Raw genomic sequence first — 24,735 nt, 5'->3', positions numbered from 1 at the left:
TTAAAGCAAACTCATTAATAATTATTTAGGGATTTTTCTAAAGATAACACCTCTTTATTCTGCTCTGGATAAAAGAGTGAGTTATCTTCAAAGAAGTTACTAAATAATTATTAAAAACTTTATAACTAGAAGCCCTTAAGGCTTAAGCTATAACTCTTCATAATCAACTCATTTTAAAAATAGATTTATAAATAGCATAAAAATTTTAAAATAAATATTTATGAATGCATTTTTAAATATATATATATATAAAGGGTGATTCACTACCAGTGCAACAAACTTGCAGGAGGTGTAGGGGGCACAAAGACGAATTGGAATCATATAGCATTGAAGGGTCCGAAATGCCTTCGTCGTGCGGTAGAGAACGTTGAACGGGAGGTTGCGTGAACAGCGATCCCGCTGGAAGTCAGCATTTGCGAACCGGTTCCCAAGGCAGTAGGATGGACGAGTATTCAAACGTTGAACTGGCCGACATGCACCTCGCGTATGGAGCTGTGGACTGTAATGGGCATGCCGCTCTGCGCTTGTACCAGGAACGTTTCCCACACAGGCGTGCTCCTCATCATACGATTTTTGCACGTGTGCACAGAAAGTTACACGAGACTGGTTGTTTCACGAGAGGTACCATGAATTGAGAGCGAACGACGAGGATGCCCTATGTCTTGCAGAAGGCAATCCAAGTACGAGTACTCGAGCGATAGGCCAACGATTGGGTATTTCCCAATCCACTGTATGGAGGATACTGTCAACAAACCAAATGAGTTCATACCATCTGCAACACGTCCAATCATTGGAGCCTGCGGATTATCCACTCCGGAGGACTTTTGCTACTTGGTTTCTTCAACAGAAATGGTTCGGAAATGCTGACTTCCAGCGGGATCGCTGTTCATGCGACCTCCCGTTCAATGTCCTCTACCGCATGACGAAGGCATTTCGGACCCTGCAATGCTATGTGATTCTGATTCGTCTTCGTGCCCCCTACACCTCCTGCAAGTTTTTTGCACTGGTAGTGAATCACCCTGTATATATATATATATTGTGAAATTAATTTATAATGAGTAATTTTTAACCTGTCAGTGGGCAATGATATCTATGCAGGAAAGCAAACTTATTCAGCACCAGTCAAAAAAAAGCCCTTCCCATTTCACCTATCCATTCCCTTCAATAGTTTTTCTAGTTCTTCCTTGAACTTATTTGTTCCAGCAATCAACCACTTGCTAGCTAAAAGCAAACTTCTGCACATCTGTTTTACAGTTGTCCTTCCTCAATTTCAGTTTCACCCCAGGGACTCACATCTGGTGAGTATGGACTTGGCACACCCAGTGTCCTGAGCTGGATATCATCATTCTTCTCTTCCTTGATGATTCCTTTCTACTTCTCTCTCTCTCTCTCTCTCAAGCTAACTCGGGAATTTTCTTTGGCTGGTGCAGCATAAGCCTCAGCTTCCTTGCACCATATGGCCGATAATAATAATAATGAGTTTATATCCCTCACATGTTAGTCTGAGCAAGAGGAAGAAGAAAGCATTGTGCTTGTTCAAATTCGTTCAAAGACTTAAAATACCTCAGTTAGATCACCAGTCAGATTACTTCAGTTAGGGAGGAGCTGGGCAGATTCCTGGAGGATGTGAATTGGTTGAAATGTGCTTTTTTTTGGCTGATGCTTTATAAGCTTGCTTACTTGCATCATTTACCATTATTACTACTACTACCATGCAGGTGCATACTCTCCAGGCACTGCAATTTGAAGCACTGAAGCCTTTCATAACATAAGAAAGAAATTGTTAATGATATTATTAAGACTTTTTTCTTCATTAACAATATTACATGTACTGTAAAAATAAAACATCATTTTAAAAAAATGAAAAGTTTTACACTGACTGGCCACATGGGAGCAGATTCATTCATCCAATTAACCTTTTCTGGAATACATATAATATAATACATACATACACATCCATACACACACACACATATATATATATATATATATATATACACATATATATATACACAGTGGAACCTCTATATTCATCATTAATCCATTCCTGAGGGACGGACGAATACTGAATCGGACAAATATAGAATCAATTTTTTCCATACAAATTAACTAAAATTGGAATAATCCGTTCCCAGCCCCGAATCTGATACATAAATAAATAAAAATTTAACCAGAACTTTACCTTTACTAAGGAGCGATGATGGCAGAAGCTGAAGAGGAGGAAAGAAATTATGTATTGTTTAAAAGGAAGTCATCTTCCATTAAAACAATAGGTACTGTAACTCCAATACTGGTGATCGATGTCTTTTTTGTCCCTTTCCTGACGATTCACTAGCACTCAATTTAGCAAAAAACTTGTCCAGTGTTGTCTGCTTCTGTCTGTTTTTTTTTAAATTTTCCAAAAGTAGCCAATCACATTATCATTGAATGAATTTATATTTTGATTAACTACAGTAATGTTCATGTGCCACTTCTCGATCATACTCTGCGTTTTAGCACAACTGGACAGAATTTCCCTAATGTCAGCAGTTGGGACCCTTCCTCCTCTGATGAAATTTCCTCCACTGCTTCAGCTTCATGTTCTTTATGAAGGTCCAACAGTTCTTCTGTGGTGAGCTCCCTTCTATGGTCTTCCACCAAATTCCTCTACATCCTCCAATCCCATGGACCTACCCAGAGACACAGTTTCATCAACAACAGGCTCTGACCCAAAACCTTCAAAGTATCTTTCTGACACACACTCTGGTCAAAATTTCCTACAGGCCGAGTTCATTGTCCTGGAAGACAATTCCCCCCCCCCCATGTCTTATCAATTATCCTCAAATAATGGAGGATATTGAAGTGATTTTTCCAAAATTCTTTCAATGTAAGTTCTGTCTCTGACATCACATTAAAAACACCTTTGAAACAGGGCTTTTGTATAAAGTTTTTTTAAAACAGGCATATGACCTGCTGATCCATGGGTTGGATTAGAGGAGTTGTGTTTGGTAGTAAATATTTAATGTGAATAAAGCTGTATTCCCCTGCCAAATCGTCTTCCAAGCCAGGGGGATGAGCAGGAGCACTGTCCAAAACTAAGAGGGCCTTTACAGGTAGATTATAACTTTCTAGATAAGCTTTCACACTTGGGGCAAACACTTCATGAATCCACTCTAGGAAAAACCATCTTGTTACCCAAGCCTTACTGTTAGCCCTCCACATCACATTTAGTGTACTTTTTATGATATTATTCTTCTGAAAAACTCTTGGATTTTCTGAATGATAAACGAGCAATGGTTTAATTTTGCAGTCCTCACTAGCGTTACCACACAGCAAGAGTGTTAATCTGTCTTTCACTGGTTTGTATCCAGGCAAACCAATGAAAGACAGTTTCCTCTTTTGTTTTTTACAGTTTCCTCTTTTGTTTTTGGTTTTTGTTTCCTCTTTTGTAATGTAGGTTCTTCTAGGCATTTTTTTCCAGAATAGGCCCATTTCATCAGAATTAAAAACTTGTTGAGGGATAAATCCCTCAGTGTCTACATAGTTTTTGAAATCTTCAACAAACTTTTTAGCATCTTCTGCATTCGTGCTTGAAGCCTCTCCATGCCTAACTACACTACGAATGTCCGTTCGCCTTTTAAATTTTTTGAACCAGCCCCTACTTTCCATGAAATCACCACTGGTTCCTGGGTTCTTTTGTTGTAGGTCATCATATAACTGCTTTGCTTTTTCACCGATGATAGATTCTGAAATACTGTCACCAGCCATTTGCTTTTCAGTAACCCATACTAATAAAATATTTTCCATGTCTTCATACATTTGTAATCTTTTAGCAGCAAGAATTTTTGCACTTTTTGCCACATCAACTGCTTTAATTGCTTCTTTATTTTTAATTATGCTGCTTACCGTAATTCTCGGCATGTTAAACTCTAATGCTAAGTTGGAAACACATGTTCCACTTTCAAACTTAGCAATGATTTCTTTTTTCAACTCAATTGTGATTCTCATAGCTTTCCTTTTTGCTTGTTTTTCTTCACTACACTTTTTTGGGGCCATAGTCACTTCTTTTTACAAAGATAACTGCAAAAAATTGCAAAATTAAAAAAAAAAAAATTCAAAGAGAAAATAACAGGTGATACACACTGAATGATCACACAAGGCAGACTGTTGGGCTATTGCACGACCTGGCCAACTACGTGGGCGATTGCATGAGGCTAAGACGACCATGTGATGGGTGACTTTTCGTGACGAATATCGGGGTATATTTTTGCCGAAAAAAAATGTGACAAATATTGGATTTGACGTATATATCTATATATATATATATATATATATAAAAAAGACAAGAAATATAAGTAATAGGGTGAAGAGACACCAAAGAAGAAGAGCAAAAAAATCATTGTATACAAATAAAGACAGATAGTATATTGTTGTATAACACACAACCTTGGGATCATTACCAAGAATTAACACCAAGATTGCACAAAAAGATGATAATATAGTCTCTGTTTCTGATGCAAAGCCAAGAAATAAAGGTAAAACAAAGGATTAAAAAATTAGTAAATTTAGAATGAATTTAATCAATTATAAGGTTAAAACCAAAAGGAGATGTATATGGGGAAGGATACAAGTAGAGTGCACGTGATTTTCAGTTGACTCTCAACTTGTAAATCAGCTGTAAGAGCCAACTGTAAATCACATGCCTACTATTTGTATCCTCCCCACATATGTTCACTTTTGGCTTTAACCTCATAATTCATTAAATTCAATCTAAATTCACTAATTTTTTTAATCCTTTATATTTTTGTCTTTTCATGCAACCTTGATGGTTGACCCTTGTTAATGACACCAAGGTTGTTGATAACTTATTTAATATACTTATCTGTTTTTATTTGTATATTTTTTATTATTATTTTTTTTTTGGCGAAGGTAAAGAAAGCCAACACGAGAACAACGAGAAAAGTCGGATAACTTACGCAGAAAATTAGTTTCCCGATATGGCAGTCTAGCACTGCTCACTCGGTAAACAGACGGTAGGTGTTATTGGTCTGGAGCAAAGTCGAGAACGATATATTGATTGACAGGTCAGGTTACCTCCTGACCTGTCAATCAATATATCAAAACGTGGAGGTAACCAGAAAAGATAAGGTTATCTCCACTTGAATCCCATGGGAGCTTGAACCCCTCCTGAAGTGGAGGGGGTAACCTAACTTTCTTTCTTTAGAATCACAGTCATATTTAGAAATACATTCATAAGCATTCATTTTCAGAATACATTCATTTATCACAATAGTTGCTATTATTAATAGGTCAGATTTTGGTTACCCTTTCTAGATAAGGAAGGGGGTACAAAGACACAAATCTGTTATTTTGAAAAGGGTGCAATAAACAAAGACTATGGCTATGCCAGTCACATTCTCCATCGCTATACAGCTGCAATATCATTACCAAAGAACCCCTATCTTCTACCTTGAAACAAAAAATAGCTCAAAATCAATAATTAAAACAAATATTAGCCATAAATTGGTCAGAATTTGAAAATATGAAATCCCAAGCCTTACTGAAATCAGCTTTTAATAAATAGTAATGTTTCTTGCAATATGATAATACTGATGATGCCTCAAACACTTCTATCATTTACTTCTCAACATCCTCCCCCTCTCCATATGGTATTTAAAAGTATCTAATGAAAGGTAACACTTTCCCCTTAAAGTCTCAACATGGTTATTCATTTCATGTTTAGTTAGTAAACATTTTGTAAACTGGATGGGCCAAACAGTAAACAGGTAAACTGGATAGGCCAATCACATGTCTTCTGACAGATTAAGAATTAAAGAAATTAAAAAAAGAATATGTAAATTTTCATACTGGCTCTCCGGGAAGACCAACTCGTCCATCAAATCCTGGAAGTCCAGTTGGACCAGGTGGCCCTGGAGGACCAGGAGGACCTTGTTCACCTGGCTCACCCTAAAGTATATATTAAAATTAATGAGGACATTAGTAGCATAATGACATTTATAACGTTGCTATAAATTAACAATTCATACAGCAGAATAAAAAGAATTTTTGTATAGTTTGGTTACATTCTTAAAGTGAGGAAAGCATCACTTTAAAAAATCTTTACCTAAAAGATGCTACTAAGGAATAATTTTTTGTATTAAGAGAAGAAAAATTAATTCAAAACAACAGAGCAAAATGGGATTGAAACTGCAATATTTATTAATAATTTAATAACAATATATGAAAGTAATGGAACAGTATTAAAAATGAGTTTTTTATTGTCTTCCCTCATTTTCAAGTAAGTGACTTAGTTAGGAAACTGTTATTTACAATTGCCTCGAGCATATCAGTTGGAATGCTCACAATCCCAAGACAGAGTGCCTGATATGGAAAGGGAAATCTCTATAGACAGGATGCTTCAAATAACCTTATAGTCGAAAATTAAATGTTTATTTGAAGATGAGGTTTGGATCAGAGCTGGCAGGTAAAGGATGCATAAAATTCTGACTGATAAGATTCTGACGGATACATAAAATTCTGACTGGTCTTCACTGAAAGCTGCACACAGAAAGGCACTGTTTGGAAACTGTTTGTTTGTTTGTTATTTGGTTTTTAGGAGCATTAGCAACTAAGGCCATATTGCTCCGTGATATGCGGTGGTCATTCCCTGAATGACCTTTTCGCATCCTCCGTATTTGGTGGTGACGGGCTCGAACCCCGGTCTAATCAAGAAGCGTGTGCTACGCACTGCTGCTCCTTCCCACCTGGCTACGGAGGCGCCCGTTTGGAAACTATGTCTTGCACAAAAGTCATATCATCAAATGGAACATGTCTTGAGGAGTGAAGTGGCTCTTCAGTGCCTGCACAAAGACTTTGCCTAGCTTAATAGATGCATTTTCATAAAATTATATATTTGGGTCTTTTAGAAAGAACTGTCAAATTATCCCAAGATTTTATCTCCATACATAAGTAAGGAAAAATATGATCAACACTAAATTTTCAGATAATGTTTTGTTAGTGCCTGGGAAGGGACTAAGAAAACAAAATCAGAATCAATTCAGATTCCATACCCAAACCCAGATCAATTCTGATTCCACAGCCAATCTATATAATAGTTCCAAATGTTCATATATTGCTTGAGAAGGAAAATTCAGATTGAGATCAAATTTTTAGTATATGGTTTGTTGGCAAATGGAGGTGGGTGGGGGAATCATGTGGTAAAGTTTTGGTAAACACTTCTTAAGTACAGTACAGACGTTTTTAACTCCTGAGGTACATTATTTGATAACTAAAGATATATCTAAAATGTAATACAATGTGTACATTTCTTAACACAACGTTTTATTATATTTCACAAAACTAGTACAGTCGAAAATAAGAAACAAAAAAATGAAACATAAAAATCTTTTTTTTTTTTTTTTTTTTCTAAATCAAACTACAGGATTGTTAATACACAAAAAAGATTTTTAAAAAGGGTTTAAATTTACGTTTCCAGCAGTTTGTCCCACCTTACATTATTATTTTTATTATTATTAGCCATATGGTGTAAGGAAGTCTGAGGCTTATGCTGCACCAGTCAAAAAAAAAAATTTCCCTATTACCCTGAGAGAGAGAGAGAGAGAGAGAGAGAGAGAGAGAGAGAGAGAGAGAGAGAGAGAGAGAGAGAGAGAGAGAATAGAAAGGAATCACCAAGAAGGAGAAGAATGATGATATCCAGCTCAGGACCCTGGGTGTGCCAAGCCCATACTCACCAGATGTGAGTCCCTGAGGGTAATATCATAATAAACATCATAATAAACCATAAACCATAACATCATAATAAACCATAAGAGCTCTTTGTCAGGTTGGGAATAAGATATGTTTAATATTCTTGTAGTTAAGATCAAATGGAAAGGATAACCTGAAAAATTTAAAAAAAAATTTTAGGGAGATAAATAAAATCCACCCTTATAAAAAGTGAATGAAGTGAATGGAAAAAAGAAGACAAACTAAAAAATGTTAGTGAGACAGTAAGTTTCCTTTCAGACACAAATTTATCCTAAATAAATTATATAATGGACTGGAAAAGAATTTTCAAAAGTGAAAAAATTCAGGAAAACCAGTGAGATGAAATGTATTCTTTACTTTTGTCTCTACTAAAGCTCTCAGAAACTGAAGTGAATTTAGAAAATAAATAACATAATTGAGTGGAAACAGAATGTATATATAAAGAAAGAATGGCAAAAAATGTACTTGGGAAAATGTAGGAGAGATTCAACCACCGTTGCCTCATCTCTTTAGGGAAAGCTACAAAGCACTCCAGTGGGCAAGGAAAGAATGTAGTGTTTTGATAACCCTGCAACCCAAAAATATCTGAAATGAGTGGTGTAGCCCCACACTATAGCAATAAATAAGCAAACAATTTCCTGACCAGAGCCTCTACACTATGGCAACCAGTGAGCAAATATTATCAGGTCTTTTCCCCACCTTCTGTTTGGTTGGTGATTACACAGATATTATATGCTGGCCCAGTTCAGCATCAACATACTGAAAAACATACATCACCCAGTCAGTTCACCTTCATTAACTGAACCCTTGGTCAGGAATATAATCTCCTATTACTTCATTTGTATCTATGGGAAAATCAGTTTCAACTTTTGTCACCTAGAAATATAACCTGGTGTAAAGTTCAAGTATTATCTACACATTAAAAAAAAGACCTAAATAAACACAATAATTATTTAGTAAAGAGAAATTATTATAACTGGAAAGTACTTGCAGTAGAAACAGCACAATGAGGGAATTAAATGTATATATCATGTAGATTAATGCCTAGAAGTTCCAAAATTTGATAATGTTCCTAGGCTCATCTAATTCTGTGACAAAAACTTATGAGGTAAACTTTACTGTATAATTAAATTTTTTTTTTTCTATTTCAAAAGGTAAAATGTTAAATGGTATTCCATCATAACATAGAGTAACTTGTCCTACTTTATCTTGTGCATAAGATAAAAGGAGGATAAAAGGCTGACACAAGTAATTATAGACCTGTGAGTTTAACTTCTGTTCCAGGAAAATTAATGGAGGCACTACTTAAAGAAGCACTGCAGGATCATTTAGACAAGACTTCAGTTATAGCTCGGACACAGCATGGTTTTGTTAAGGGGAAGTCTTGCCTGACCAATTTGATTGGATACTATGCAGTCACAAAGGAACTAGATGCAGGGAATAACTTTGATATTAAATACTTGGATCTTAGAAAGGCTTTTGATACTGTTGCACATGGAAGACTGCTGCACAAATTGGAGCAGTGTGACATTGGAGGCAAATTGCTGCTGTGGATAAAGGGGTGGCTGAGGGGGAGAAGACAGAGAGTGGTAATCAATGGGCACTGCTCGTCGTGGACTAATGTTATTAGTGGAGTCCCTCAGGGTACAGTGTTGGGTCCATTATTGTTTTCTGTATTTATAAATGATATTGATGATGGTATATCAAGCTTAATGTCGAAGTTTGCAGACGATACAAAGGTAGGCAGGGTTGTCAAGGACACTACTGACACTATGCTGCTGCAACAGGATCTCGAAAGGTTGAGCAGATGGGCTGAGAGGTGGCAAATGAAGTTTAACATTGACAAATGTAAAGTACTACACATGGGAAACAGCAACCCCAGAGCAACGTATCAACTCTGTGGTACTACACTGACAGTGGTAGAGAATGAAAGGGACCGGGGGTGGTTGTGCAGGCAGATATGAAGTTCTCTGAGCAGTGCAGGCGGGCTGCAAGAGTAGCTCATGGTGTATTGTCAATGATATATAGGAATTTTTCTAGCAGGGATAAGGAGGTGATTATTCCCTTGTATAAGGCAATGGTCAGGCCACACCTAGAGTACTGTATACAGGTCTGGAGACCTCATTTCAAGAAGGATGTAGAGCTGCTGGAACGAGTACAGAGAAGGGCAACAAGATTAGTGAATGGAACAAAGGGGTGCTCTTACGAAGAAAGGCTTAAGTTTTGCAAATTACAGCGTCTGGAGACTAGGCACCAGCGAGGTGATCTGATAGATGTGTATAAAGCGTTGAATGGTTTGAGCATTCTCAATGCTGATGGGATTCTTCCTCTTGCTCAGAATAATCACCTGAGAGGGCATAAATTCAAATTGAGAAAAGACAGATGTAGGATAGACGTGAGGAAATTTGCCTTTAGCCAGCGGGTGGTTGGTTGGTGGAATAGACTTCCATCCTTTGTCGTGGAAGTTGATAGCCTAAATAAGTTTAAGGCTCAGCTGGACAGGTATTTCGAATGAACAGAGGGGTGAAGTGGAAGTGGTTATCTTTTTTTTATTTATTTTTTATTTTTTTATTTTATTTATTTATTTTATTTTATTTTTTTTTTTGGCTAATGCTGCATAAGCTTGCTTTCTTGCATCAAATGCCTCTACTAATGCTAATGCTGTCAATGTTGAGAGAAGTCCGATTCACAAAGGTATTATCCAAAGTTAAAAGGTTGCGTAGGGCCTGTAAAGTGAAATCGAGGTCTACATTAGTGTATAGGGACACTACATCAAAGGAAGCTAGTAAATCACTCCGGGATAATATGATAAGGCTTATGTGTTCAAACGCTTGGCATGTGTTGTAGATCCGGAACACCATTTTTAGTTTAACCAATGATTTCTCACACTACTGTTTTATGATTCATATAACCACAACGGATTATTGAGGTGAGTGCCATCTCTTTATTAAGCTTTGACTAAACGCATATTTCTTGTCATGAACTTTGGCATCTTAAGCTTTTGCTAACTCTTTTATGGATAAAAAGAATATGTAACTAGATAAATAATTTTTTTTGAGAGAGAATGCTATGTAAGCTTTGAATACTTGCATCGTTCTTCTTTTAATACCTAGTATCACAATAGTTATGCGCTGAATATTTAAAAAATGGTACACAGAGTTTTAGTGGAAAGTCCATCCATTTCATTACAAATTGAAACTGTTGCAACCCGTAACAATCAACAGGAAGTTTGTGTTACTTTTTTACTGTCAGTTAATGGACTCCTGACACTGTCTAAACTTTGTTTTTGTGATGGAATAGCCTTCTTCTTCTTTATAAATGGTACCTCAAGAAATATTGAAATACTGGAACGAGAAACACCACATAATAGTACACCAAATGCATTATTGGTAGTCAAAAGATGTAGCCACAAATATTGATCCTTTCACTCCCCCAAATTTATTTGATCTGGCTTTACTCACTCTGATCACAATACTTCATCCACTAAACTGTAGAACATCCCTCCTCTCCAATTCTAGTGAACCTATACAAATTGGAGAGGTATGGCATTAAGGGTAAGTCACTACAATAGATAAAGGGGGTGGTTGAGTGGGAGACGACAGAGAGTGGAAATCAATGGACACTGCTCTTTGTGGACAAATGTTATTAGTGGAGTTCCCCCAGAGTTCGGTGTTGGCACCATTGTTGTTTTGTATATTTATCAATGATATTGATGAAGGTATATCAGGTTTAATGTCCAAGTTTGCAGATGATACAAAGGTTGGCAGGGTTATTAACGACAGTAAAGACAGTATGCTACTCCAACTGGATCTAGATAAGTTGGGCAAATGGGCTGAGAAGTGACAACTGAAGTTTAACATTGACAAATGCAAAGTACAGTAAACCCCCGCTATTCGCGAGGGTTACGTTCCTGAGAAATGCCGCGAATACTAAGTTATGGCTCCCATAGTAATAAAGGGGTTCCATTCCAAAGTATGAAATATATAAGAAAAACTAGTCTAAAATTTTATCTATGTATGTATTATATGTACCTAGACAGTACATAGTGAAATGCAAGCATATGGTCGAAATGAAAATAAGAAACAATTTAATATTAAATATAATATTTATTAGAAATTTCAAACAAATCTTTCAAACCAGCGCCTTTGCAAGCTAAAAAACTTATCCCGCCAGTGCTATCACCAGTTTCGCTAAAGTGTTGATAAAGAAATTTTGCCTTTTCAGGAATTATGAGTGAACTTTACGGAATTTTATTTTGAGTTCGGTCTTCTATCCACAGATTTAAAGCTTTTTCTATTTTTTCTAATTTAACATCACGAGTTACAGAGCAAATTTGTGAAGCAATTAGCACGTTTTCACGGACACTACGGCGAATTTTTTTCTTCCGATTTCTTGTTTGATTGTACCGTTGACTCACTGATTTTATAATGTTTTGCCACTGAGGAGACACTTTCACCATTAGAAATTTTATCAAATAACTCAGTTTTATTCGGTAATGTCATCACCTTCTTTGATCTTTTCACATTTCCCTTGTTATTCGTAGCCATATTTTTGTACGAGTTAGAACTTGTCCACAATAAAGTCACTTTCTTCCGTTAACACACTCGAAAAAGTCTGTTTTATACTGCAAAAAGTAGATTTATCACTTTTGTAAGCATATCAATTTATAAATTGATAAATTTATTCAATTTATAAGCATATAAATTAAAAGCAAACGACGAAACCTTCCATGACAAGCACATAACACATACTGAACAAGGATTAGCGAGAAACATCCACGCTTGCGATTTTGTCACCCCTCTCCCCCACCCACTGAGCGCTGTTTTAACCGAGAAAGATAATTTTAGCCACGCCCGTGTTTTTTTATGGCGGAAAATGTTCACGGTGCTTTAAAATTCACATTTTTTTAGATTTCATTTTATATTAAATCAGGGACCGCGAATACGCGAATACAGATACCGCGAATAGTGGGGGTTTACTGTACTGCATATGGGTGGCAATAACCGGAGAGAAACATACTAACTGTGTGGTACTACATTCATGGAAGTGGAAAGTGAAAAAGACTGGGGGTAATTGTGCAGTCAAATATGAAGTTCGCTGAGCAGTGCAGACAGGTCATGGAGTGCCAGGGCAGGTCATGGAGTCTTGTCAATGATATATAGGAATTTTGCTAGCAGGGACAGGGAGGTGATTATCCCATTGTATAAGGCAATGGTCAGGCCACACCTTGAGTACTGTGTACAGGTCTGGAGGCCTCATTTTAGGAAGGATGTAGAGTTGCTAGAATGAGTACAAAGAAGGGAAACAAGATTGGTGAGGGGAACAAAGGAGTGCTCTTACGAAGAAAGGCTTACGTCTGCAAATTGCAGCACCTGGAGAGTAGGCACCTGCGAGGTGATCTGATTGAGGTGTTTAAGGCCTTGAATGGGTTGAGCAAGCTGAATGCTAATAGGGATTCTTAGTCTTTTTAAGAACCTGATTATATATTAAGAACCTGAGGGGGCACAGATTCAAACTGAGTAAAGACAGTTGTAGAATAGATGTGCAGAAATTTGCCTTTAGCCTGTGGATAGTTGATTGGTGGTTTGGTTTTTGGTTTGGTTTTTTTTTTTTTTTTTTTTTTTTTTTTTTTTTAGGAGCATTAGCAACTAAGGCCATATTGCTCCGAGAAATGCGGTGGTCATTCCTTGACCTTCCCGCATCCTCCGTATTTGGTGGTGACGGGCTCGAACCCCGGTCTAATCAAGAAGCGTGTGCTACGCACTGCTGCTCCTTCCCACCTGGCTATGGAGGCGCCTCTGTTGATTGGTGGAACAGACTTCCTTCCATCTTTTGTTGTGGAAATTGATAGCCTAAATAAATTTAAGGCTGAGCTGGACAGGCATTTGGAAAGAATGGAAGGGTGACATGAGAGGGTTATTTATTTTTTTTTTTTTTGGTCGATGCTGCATAAGCTTGCTCTCTTGCATCATATACCTCTTCTAATGCTAATGCTAACCTGTCATAATAGAAGTTAGTGAGAGAGCTAGACTCATTTTCTCTTTCTAGGGAATTCAAGAATAATACATAATTTAAGTATATAACCACTATAAACTGTTACCATACACATTACTATATATTCGAGCATAAGTCAACTTGACATATAAGTTGACTTCTAACTTCTGCACAATCATATTTGTCACATAAGTTGACTCTTTTTTTTTTTTTTTTAACAGTCATCTTTTAAATCTGGTGTGCTGCAATATTGCATAAAATTTGCATTAAAAACCAGTATCTACTTTTTAATTCAATTATTTCTGCTCTTTCTTTTAAAAGTTTATATTGTGACATTTTATTACACTGCACAATAAACTGTAGGAAAAGCAGTAAGAGAATATAGTACACTAATGAATTAATTAAATATTAATAACATTAATTAAACCACATGATTACTTTAAGTGAATTTTATTGTGTAAAAATCGTTATTTCTTCTACCTTGCAAAGTTAGGATGAGCCAATAAATTTCCCTGATTAAGTCCTGATAACAGGATTCAGTAATGAATGTAACCAATTATTAAGTAGTTCTAGTGTGTGGAGTTTAATATACTTTATTGAATACTTTTTACACAACAAAATTCACTTAAACTAAATATGTAATTTAATTAGCATTATTCACATATAAACCCTTTAGAGATTGCAGTATATCTGTGAGACACATGGGCGATATTTTCTTAGTTTTTTTTTTAGAGACAGATGATTCAGATAATGACAGTGAAGCATATGATTTTGATGATGAGGAATTTGTTTGAACACGTTCTGACAACTCTGAAACAGAATAAGTTGCTTATAGCAGTGAAGATACTGCCAATCGCAAAGATAATTTTTTTTTGTTGGAAAAGAGAGAAAAAGTCAGATCTATTTCTAAGAAGGTAAGAGGACAACCACAAAATATATATTGTCCCAATTGACATTAGTGAGAAAAGAAGGCTGACAAGAGGGAAAAAAAGAAGCAGAGTATTATGCACAGAACTGTTTTATTGACGATGAAATATTGAATCTGGTATTAGTATATACTAATAAATGCATAGAATTCATACAAGGCAATTACACCTGTCAGACAAACTCTTCAAAAAAAAACTTGTTTTTTTTAAGTTTTCCTGTAAGTGTTGTAATGTGGGTTTTTTTTTTTTTTTTTTGCCTAGAACATGCAATAATTGTACGTTGTACTGATTTCAAAGGCTGCAAAACATTGACAGTGATTATTGCAAATGTTTTCCTATATTATTTACAAGATTTTGTTTTTGAACTGGAATTTCTTTTTTGTTTTTATATTATAATAATACATGATTTTCTCTTTTGTTTAAATGTATGCTCAGATTTGAAATTAACTGAAATTACTTTAAGTTTTTCTTTTTTTTATTCAATTTCTAAAAATATGTTAACAGAGACATTAATAAAATAGTAAAATATAATTAAAACTTTAAATTCCGTGTGAAACTACTTGAAAAATGCAAAAGCTAATAAAAAATTTGGTGATGTATCTGACAGATATATTGTGGCCCACCACTTTCTTAATGGAACTGTGACCTCTGAAGGGTTAAATAATTCATGGTGAAAAACCATATTATGTCCTTCTCACAACATGGTATGCTCGTATCATATGTAAAAGTTACAGGCATAAGTGATGATGTGACATTGATCTTACTGATATTTTATGTGGAATGGGAAGCTTTGATTATGCAGATGAATAATTCTTTGTTATCAGTTTAGTACTGTGGTATATAGTTTCTCTGCAAACAATGCCACAACATTGAAGAGCATTTGTTAAAAAAAACTGACAGTTTTTTTTTTAATTAAGGTCTTGAAAAGTTAAGTAACATTACTTTTCAAGACCTTGAAAAGTAAGCCCAAAAACATAACTGATGAATTCCAAGAATTGTTTTCATCTGAAGATCAGCTAAATTATTTGGGCTTAAAACATGAAGAACAATGTATGTTTGTGTAAAAAAATATATTTACTGTATAATATGTAATAAACTGTAAATATACTTGTATTAATTTATGTCTTTCTAACACTAAGCATATGCCTTTAATTCATGCTTCAGATTTTATACCTGGCATAAAAGCCAACCTTAAAATTTTAAATGTTATTTTTTTAAGACTTCAAAGGTTGACTTATATGCCAGAATATATATAGTACTATGATGCTAGAAGTTTGACTATCCCAGCCGGTGGCGGATCCAGAAAAAAATGACAGGAGGGGCACAAACAAGGCATAAAATAATGCACAGAACAAAACAAATAAGAAAACTCAAACATAATGTGACTAGTGGACACAGGCTCTGAATTACTTTGAAGTAAACATTATGCACAACCAAACTGCGTGCCGCCTCGAACTAGAATGGCGATCAATCAGCATAAGTGTTGCCAACTGCAGTCAGTTGAAAATAGCTGAGCCACAATGCAAAAATAGATAAAACCCTATGTTAACAATGAAAAAAATTATTTTTTCTTGTAGCTAAAGGGAATTTAAACGATTGGTGTATATTCTCCAAAAAATGACAGAGCGGGGTGCATGTGCCCTGTGCCCTACCCTGAATCTGCCTGTGATCCCAGCTGTCTTAAGCCTAATAAGTTGTTTTGTTTCAACAACAGAGGGCACCAATACATTTTCATAAATATTATTATGTGAGTGTGATTACACTTGACCCGCTCCTAAGTTAGAAGCTCTCTAATTGCTGAAATGGTAGCAATTAGATTCCGTGTAAGCTTCATATGTATAAAAAAGTCACATCCATCCTAACAAAACCAACTAAAAATACAATGGAATTGTATTTTTAGTTGGTTTTTAATATTTTTAAATATTTTAAAATATTTTTAATATAATATTTTCAGAAGTTACTTTAGAAATAGTGAGTACATATGTAGATAAAAATAAATACAGTGGAAAAGTGGCTCGGTGAGACCCCAGTCTTCTCACATATAACACAATTTCTCACTGAAATTCATCTGAAATCTAATAATTCATTTGTAGCTTTTATATAATATTATATATATATATATATATATATATATATATATATATATATAGGTGGAGAGTATAAAGGTAGGTAAATAATGTCCAAGTGCTAACATAACTGAAAATGTAATTACAGTGAACAAAGAAGAGAAAGATGATAATAGTAAGTAATTAGAAATTACTTACTATTATCATCTAAAACATGGAATTAACTATTTCTTAAGTATTAAGAAATACTATCTACCTACCTTTATACTCTCCACCTATGTATCGATTATGGTCATTGGATTATTTCTGCTTAAATTTAGTAGTGTCCCTGGTCCATAAACCATTAATTAATTAATTAATAATATTTTATATCATTAAATTCTTATAAAAAGTTATATTATATATATATATATTAGAAGACAAAATGCACAAGGCATATGGGTTTAGGTAATTAACTATATAATATCAGTGTAGATACACCATAGTTTACCAATAAATTTGAACTACATATGCAGTGTAGTGTAAAAGGCATCATTTTAATTGTATCTCATATTGTGGGTGCCTTCACAATGAGATAGCTGATATTGCACTACTTCAAATAAATAATGCTTCTCTAGCAGAGAAGACTACTGTTGTTTATTTTCAGTGGATACCACCACCTAGACATTTCGAAGCTTGTTGGCTTCATCATCAGTGAGTGGGCAGGTACCCTGGTAATGCAACATGCCATCACAGTTGACTTCTCTCTCTCATATTGTGGAAATAACTTTGCAACTGTGATGGCATGTTGCATTACCAGGGTACCTGCCCACTCACTGATGATGAAGCCAACAAGCTTTTAAACGATCGTCTGGGTGGTGGTATCCACTGAAAATAAATAACAGTAGTCTTCTCTACTAGAGAAGCATTATTTATTTTAGGTAGTGCAATACCAGCTATCTCATTGTGAAGGCACCCACAATATGAGAAACAATTAAAACGATGCCTTTTACACTCATACGTAGTTAAAATTTATATGTAAACTATGGTGTATCTACACCGATATTATATAATTAATTATCTAAACCCATAAGAAATTATGCCTTGTGCATTTCATCTTCTAATACATTATTATTCATACACCATTTGGCATCTCTCATATTGTGGAAATAACTTTGCAACTGTGATGGCATGTTGCATTACCAGGGTATCTGCCCACTCACTGATGATGATGATGAATCCAGCTAGTTTTGAAATGATCATCTAGGTGGTGGTATCCACTGAAAATAAATAACCTTAGTCATCTCTACTAAAGAAGCATTATTTATTTGAAGTAGAGCAATACCAACTATCTCATTGTGAAGGCACCCACAATATGAGATACAATTAAAATAATGCCTTTTGCACTACATACGTAGTTCAAATTTATGGGTAAACTATGGTGTATCTACACCGATATTATATAATTATACATATATATATTTATTCATAAATCAAATACAGGTATTAATGAATCAAAGTGAGGTCACTGAAAATTTAAGAATAATAAAGTTATTAAAAACAATAACAAATAGGGGATTTAAAGTTATGAAGAAATACTATCTGCATATTATAATAAAGAAAGAGCAAAGACATAATAGGCAGTGGTATTCAAGTAAGTAGGGTCTGGTGTGGTGGTTTATATTTTACTGTGTTTATTTCTCCTAATTTTAGCTTTAATAACCTTCATAGGTTATTAAAGCTAAAACGAGGAGAAATAAACACAGTAAAATATTAAACATAGTACTTTCCTCATCCTAGTAACTAATAGTTTGGAAAATGGAGAAAAAAGAATTAAAAAGCTTCAAATACCATCATTTTTTCCTTTAGATAACTTGGTTTATAACACCTGTCACTTTAGTAATGTTCTCAAAGAAGAGAAAGAGGGTTAGGTCAAAGAAAAAGGTATGGTAAAACAAAATATATATGTGTAAGTATGTATTGTGAGAAGAGGAACCTGAGATATTTTTTTTACATTAAAAATAAATAAAATAAGAAATAAAAATAATTCTAACAAGATAAAAAATAAAATGTACCTAAACATATCAGATAAACCACTATAATTTTAAATCTAATTTATACAGTATCGAAACTGAAGGGATAACTACTGAGGTATGGATATGGCTTATCATAAAGTTTCCATATTTCAGACAGTAGTGTTCCACTTTTATACATACTCTGAGCAAAATTTTTATAGAAATGCAATATGTATAAGTCCAAAACTGTGTAATAAATTATAAATTCAATTTAATATTATAAATAGAATTAAAAATTCAATTTAATTTTTATGAGACAATGACTGTGTTATAACTGTATTACAGAAAAAGAGTACAGTATATATGATTGGATAGAGTCTCACAAATGCTCTATCTACATTTGGTTATTATGTTTTAAAGAATGATAAATATTTTTATCATTATTGATAAACAATCATAAAAACATGATATTTCAATACAGATATCATGTAGAGATATCAAGCAACTCAATCTAATCACACATGCTCTTTTACTTTAATATGATGATAGCATCATATTCAATTTAATTTTTATGAGACAATGACTGTGTTATAACTGTATTACAGAAAAAGAGTACAGTATATATGATTGGATAGAGTCTCACAAATGCTCTATCTACATTTGGTTATTATGTTTTAAAGAATGATAAATATTTTTATCATTATTGATAAACAATCATAAAAACATGATATTTCAATACAGATATCATGTAGAGATATCAAGCAACTCAATCTAATCACACATGCTCTTTTACTTTAATATGATGATAGCATAGAATTGTTGCCGCTGTCTTATGCTCATGGCCTATATTCTACTTTATAATTGTATTTATTATTGCTTAGTTTTGGACTTAAACAATAAAATTTGCTTTATACATGGTTATTATTTGCATCCACATTCACATTCTACCAACAGTATGTAGATAAGTGAAATTCTACAGTTCGAAACATGGCAATGTTATGGTATGTCATATCCACATTTCAGTTGCCTCTTTAGTTTTGATAATATTGTATAAAGTATATTTAAAATTATAGTGGTTTACTGATTTATGTAAATTTTATTTTTTATCTTGTTATTATTATTTTATTTCTATTTTTATTTTTTAAAGGATTTTTCCCTGGCCCCTTAATAACATACATACATAATGCAAATTTTATTTTTTTATCTTGTTATTATTATTTTATTTGTATTTTTATTTTTCTGGGCCCCCTTAATAACATACATACATTCCAGTTTGGCATGCTTTTTGATTTGACTTAATCCTCTTTTCTTTTCAGAGCCCTAGTGACAGGGTTTACCCAACCATTATGAACCTGGTTTACCCCCCCCAAAAAAAAAAAAAAGCTTATATTTATACTTCCTTTTTCACTCCCATTTTTTACTTTCCAAGCTAACAGATTACTTGAAAGCAATAAAGTACCATTTTTTTTATACTTCATTATATTTATTTTACTTAGTTTTTGCTTTAATAGCCTTTACAGTTAGGATCTTCCCCACCTCTCTCTCACTGGCACTCCATCTCTGTCTCTCTCTCTCACACACACCAAATTATTCATGTATATAAATGTATATAAATATTTTGTATATATATATTTCTATGTATACATATATTTTAAATGTATATTTCTTTATCTATCTATTTATCTATACATATATATTTATATGTAGAAAATTAGACATCCATCTAACATACATGAGACCTCTGCAGTAAACTCATCTCATCCTTCACAATCAATGGCACACTGTTTTAGAATCTTATCTTGATGATTTGGTTTTGTTATATTTTTATATTCTTTGCCTTTGACAAAGAATATAAAAAAAAATATAACAATGATTAAAAAGCTGAGAGATCTCAGGCAGATCAGTTGGAGGTTTGTAATAGCAATCAAAATTACTTTCTAGCCAATTTTAATTTACACTTACTTTCAAGAGAAGTAAGTCACCTGGGGAAAGGGTTACACCTAAACTTGCAAGACCCTAAACAAGGAACAGACTGCTACACAAACACTGACTTGACATGAAACAAAACACATAAAAATGACTCTGCAAAACATGCATGCAAAAATAAAAATAGTTGCAATAAAAAAAATTAAAAATTCACAAGAAAAAAATTAAAATCAGTCACACATCATCCAGTATTAATTTAATGAACTTTCAATTAAGATGAAAGTTTTTCTTTTCTATAATCAGATCTCCAAATCATATAGTTATATATATTGAATAATGCAAAAGGAGTACTACTACTACTACTATTGGACTATAATTGGTTTACTATTATGTACTGATGTAGACAGCATGCTAAACAATCAGCAATTCATTTATAACTGAAATAGTATTATCATACTTGTATTCCTTGTCACACTTAAAAAAAAAAACCCAGCCCAATAATTATTAAAAAATAAACATAAACTAATGCCTAAATTCATTAAATATAAAACAAAACAAAATAAAATTTCCCAAACTATGCTGTATACACATGAGAAGAGTATCAAAACTCAATTGTCATTCAGGTTTCCTGAATTTCTAAAATGTTATAATTTATAGTCTAGTGGTGCTGAGCTCATTATATTAAATCAATACTGATAATAAATCAACCAATTTAAGTTAGTGTGTAATTGTTTTTAAATATGTGGATTTAAAAAATTTATCAAAAAAAGGTCCAAAATGTAAGAAAATAAATTCATCTGACTTAAAAACAAAAAAAAAATATATATACATACATAACATAAAATCCAAAAGCATAATTCTCAGCAGGTTGTACACCTTGAGATTTCATTGTTGGAATCTCTCAAAATGAGCAGAAAAGAATCTGAATACAGGCAGAGTCAAGATGTTGTACCAATAATTGCAATGGTACCATATTCCAATGTTGCTTTTGAATTCAAAAATAAAAAGCTTGTGAATAAAACCCACAGTTTTCACCGGCACATTACAGCATTTATCTAATTAGGTACAATTCATTCAGTAAATACTGAAATAACTAATAATTGAAATGGCATTATACTACACATAATCTGGTTATAACATGTGAAAAAAAATATTATACATTAAAAAATATAAATGGCCTGTAGTTCATACAGCATTTCTAGGATAGATAAATTAGTCAACATTTTATGGATGTAGTAATTTCCTGAATTTATCAAAATCTGATCTACACCATTTCACTCTTGAGTATAAGAATTTTTGACATCAAAATTACATCTTAAATTTATGCTAAATTTCTGAACCACCACAAACTGCCACCTTGGAAAAGTAAAATAGATAAGGATGAAATATTTTCAATTTTATATGTTTAATTTGGCCATATTCATCTACATGTTATTAAGTATCAAATATAAGCTTCAAAATCCAGCATCTAAATTTAGCATTAATATTAATCATACATATTGTTTTTTTTTTTTTTGCCAGTGCAGCAAAAGCCTGTGGCTTCCTTGCATTATATGGCAAATATTATTACTACTATACTATTATCATAATATTTATGTATTTTATGTATAACGTACATGCAATATTATACTGTTACTGTGCTACTTGGAAAGTTTAGTAAAAAGGATCGCTTGCCATACTTTGCTCTTCAGTGTATTCAGCACTAGCACTTAAGTTTAATGCTCGATGGATTTAAAAGTGCCTTATTCTTTAGCTAGAGTAAGAATATTCGATTAGGTTAGTACCTTCCCCTAATACATATTTTAGAATTAAGAGTTCCCAAGACAAAGCATTTGAATGCCAATCATATTAAATGCCTGTGAAACTATGCTTCAATATAAGTGGGGAGTGACAATGTGAAAAATGAGGTGGATTTCTCCAGTGATTAAGAAGAGTCCTATCATACCTCACAGTCCTATGTATATAGGATTGAGGTGTGAAGTTATTTTCTTTAGGGCTCTCTCTCTCTCTCTCTCTCTCTCTCTCTCTCTCTCTCTCTCTCTCTCTCTCTCTCTCTCTCTCTCTCTCTCTCTCTCTGTATCAGAGAATGACTTTCTCTTGTTTGTTTATCTAGGTACTTGATTTCTACAGATGCAGTTTGTTTTATATGCAAGCTTTTTTTTTTTTTTATTATTATTATTATTTGAACAGAGCTACTGTATTTTCATACACTGATCTCGACATGCTGTTTATATAATAAATCGTAGTTATCAAATAAGAAACTTGAATTTCTGCAGTGTAAAGAGTCTAATCAGGTCAACAGCCGATAATAATAGTCAACACCCAGCCTTCATTAATTTTATGCTGCCGAACACGAAAATCACATTAAAATTTGTTGATTGGCCCTTGTTTTTGAATTACAGTTGGGGTCTCATATTAGCGAGTTACTCTACATTATCAACTACAGCTCTCGGCAAAACACATTGCAACAGCACAGTTTCAGTACCAACACGCTCTTATCATGTAATCAGCAACTGTCGCCTCGCTCTGCACCATGTCATAAGTTATTGCTGCCACAAATGCATATTCATCTCTGTTACAATAATTAGCATTAGTTGAGGTACACAATGCAAGAAAGCAAGGTTATGCAGCATCAGCCAAAAAAAAAAAAAAAAAAAAACCTCTCATTTCACCCATGTATTCACTCCAAATGGTTGTCCAGCATAGCCTTAAATTTATTTAAGCTATCAACTTCCACAACAAGAGATGGAAGTTTGTTAAAGCATAAAGGCAAATTTCTGCACATCTATTCTAAAATTCTCTTTCCTCAATTTGAATCTATGCCCCCTCATGTTCTTAATCTGAGCAAGAGGAAGAATCATATCAGCATTCAGCTTGCTCAACCCGTTAAAGGTCTTATACACTTCAATCAGATCACCTCACACGTGCCTATTCTCCAGGTGCTGCAATTAACAGAATTTAAGCCTAACTTGGTAAGAGCATCCCCTTTGTTCCCCTCACCAATCTTGTTGCCCACTTTTGTACTCATTATAGCAACTGTACATCATTCCTAAAATGAGGCGTCCAGACCTGTACACAGTATTCAAGTGTGGTATGACCACTGCCATGTACAACGGGATAATCACTTCCTTGTCTGTGTTAGCAAAATTCCTATATATCATTGACAAGACTCCATGACCTGCCCTGGCAGCCCATCTACATTGCTCAGAGAAATACATATCTGACTGCACAATTACCCACAGATCTTTTTCACTCTCCAGATCCCTGAGTGTAGTACCACATAGTTGGCACATTTCTCTTGGGTTACTGCTATCCATATGCAGTATTTTGCATTTGTCAATATTAAACTTCAGTTGCTGCTTCTCAGTCAATCTATCTAACTTTCCTAGATCTTGTTGCAGTAGCATACTATCTTTACTGTGACTAACAACCCTGCCAACCTTAGCATCATCTGCAAACTTGGACATTAAGCCTGATATACCTTCATCAAAATAATTGATGAATACACAAAACAAAAATGGCCCCAGCACCGAACCCTGGGGGAATCCACTAATAACATTAGTCCACGAAGAGCAGTGTCCATTGATTACCACTCTCTGTCATCTCAACCCAACCATCCCTTTATCCATCGTAGCAACTTGCCCTTAATTCCAATTTACACAGCAGTCTTCCATGTGCAATAGTATCAAAAGCTTTTCTGAAATCCAAGTATATGATATCAAAATTATTTTTTGCATTCAGTTCCTTTGTGACCACATCATAGTATCCAATCAGAATGGTCACACAAAACCTCCCTTTAACAAACCCATGCTGTGTCTTAACTTTACTGCAGTCTTGTCTAGATGGTCTTACAATGCTTCTTTAACCAGTTTGTTTGTTTGTTTTGTTTATTATTAGGAGCATTAGCAACTAAGGCCATATTGCTCCGGGGATATGCGGTGGTCATTCCCTGACCTTTCCACATCCTCTGTATTTGGTGGGCACAGGCTCAGACCTCTTTAACCAGTGACTTCATTATTTTCCCCCAGAACACAAGTTAAACTAACAGGTCTACAGTTACTTGTGTCACCTTTTGAATGCCTT

General features: G+C 34.2%; 1 protein-coding gene across 1 annotated transcript in view; it reads right to left on the bottom strand.

The window, feature by feature from the left end:
* Positions 1–24,735, bottom strand: part of LOC150081680 (uncharacterized) — an 833,960-nt gene that overhangs the window by 750,136 nt on the left and 59,089 nt on the right. Inside the window, exons 5-6 of the mRNA XM_090380284.1 lie at positions 20,689–20,742; positions 5,848–5,946 (exon numbers count right to left, since the gene is read on the bottom strand). Coding sequence (XP_090236410.1) covers positions 5,848–5,946; positions 20,689–20,742 — 153 coding nt within the window. The remainder of the gene's footprint in view (positions 1–5,847; positions 5,947–20,688; positions 20,743–24,735) is intronic.

Source organism: Mastigoproctus giganteus, chromosome 8, assembly GCF_048544385.1.
Source record: "Mastigoproctus giganteus isolate SK-2022 chromosome 8, ASM4854438v1, whole genome shotgun sequence".
NCBI classification, from domain to species: Eukaryota; Metazoa; Arthropoda; class Arachnida; order Uropygi; family Thelyphonidae; genus Mastigoproctus; species Mastigoproctus giganteus.
Note: the sequence above shows the minus strand (reverse complement) of the source record. Positions and strands in the feature narration are given on the sequence as shown.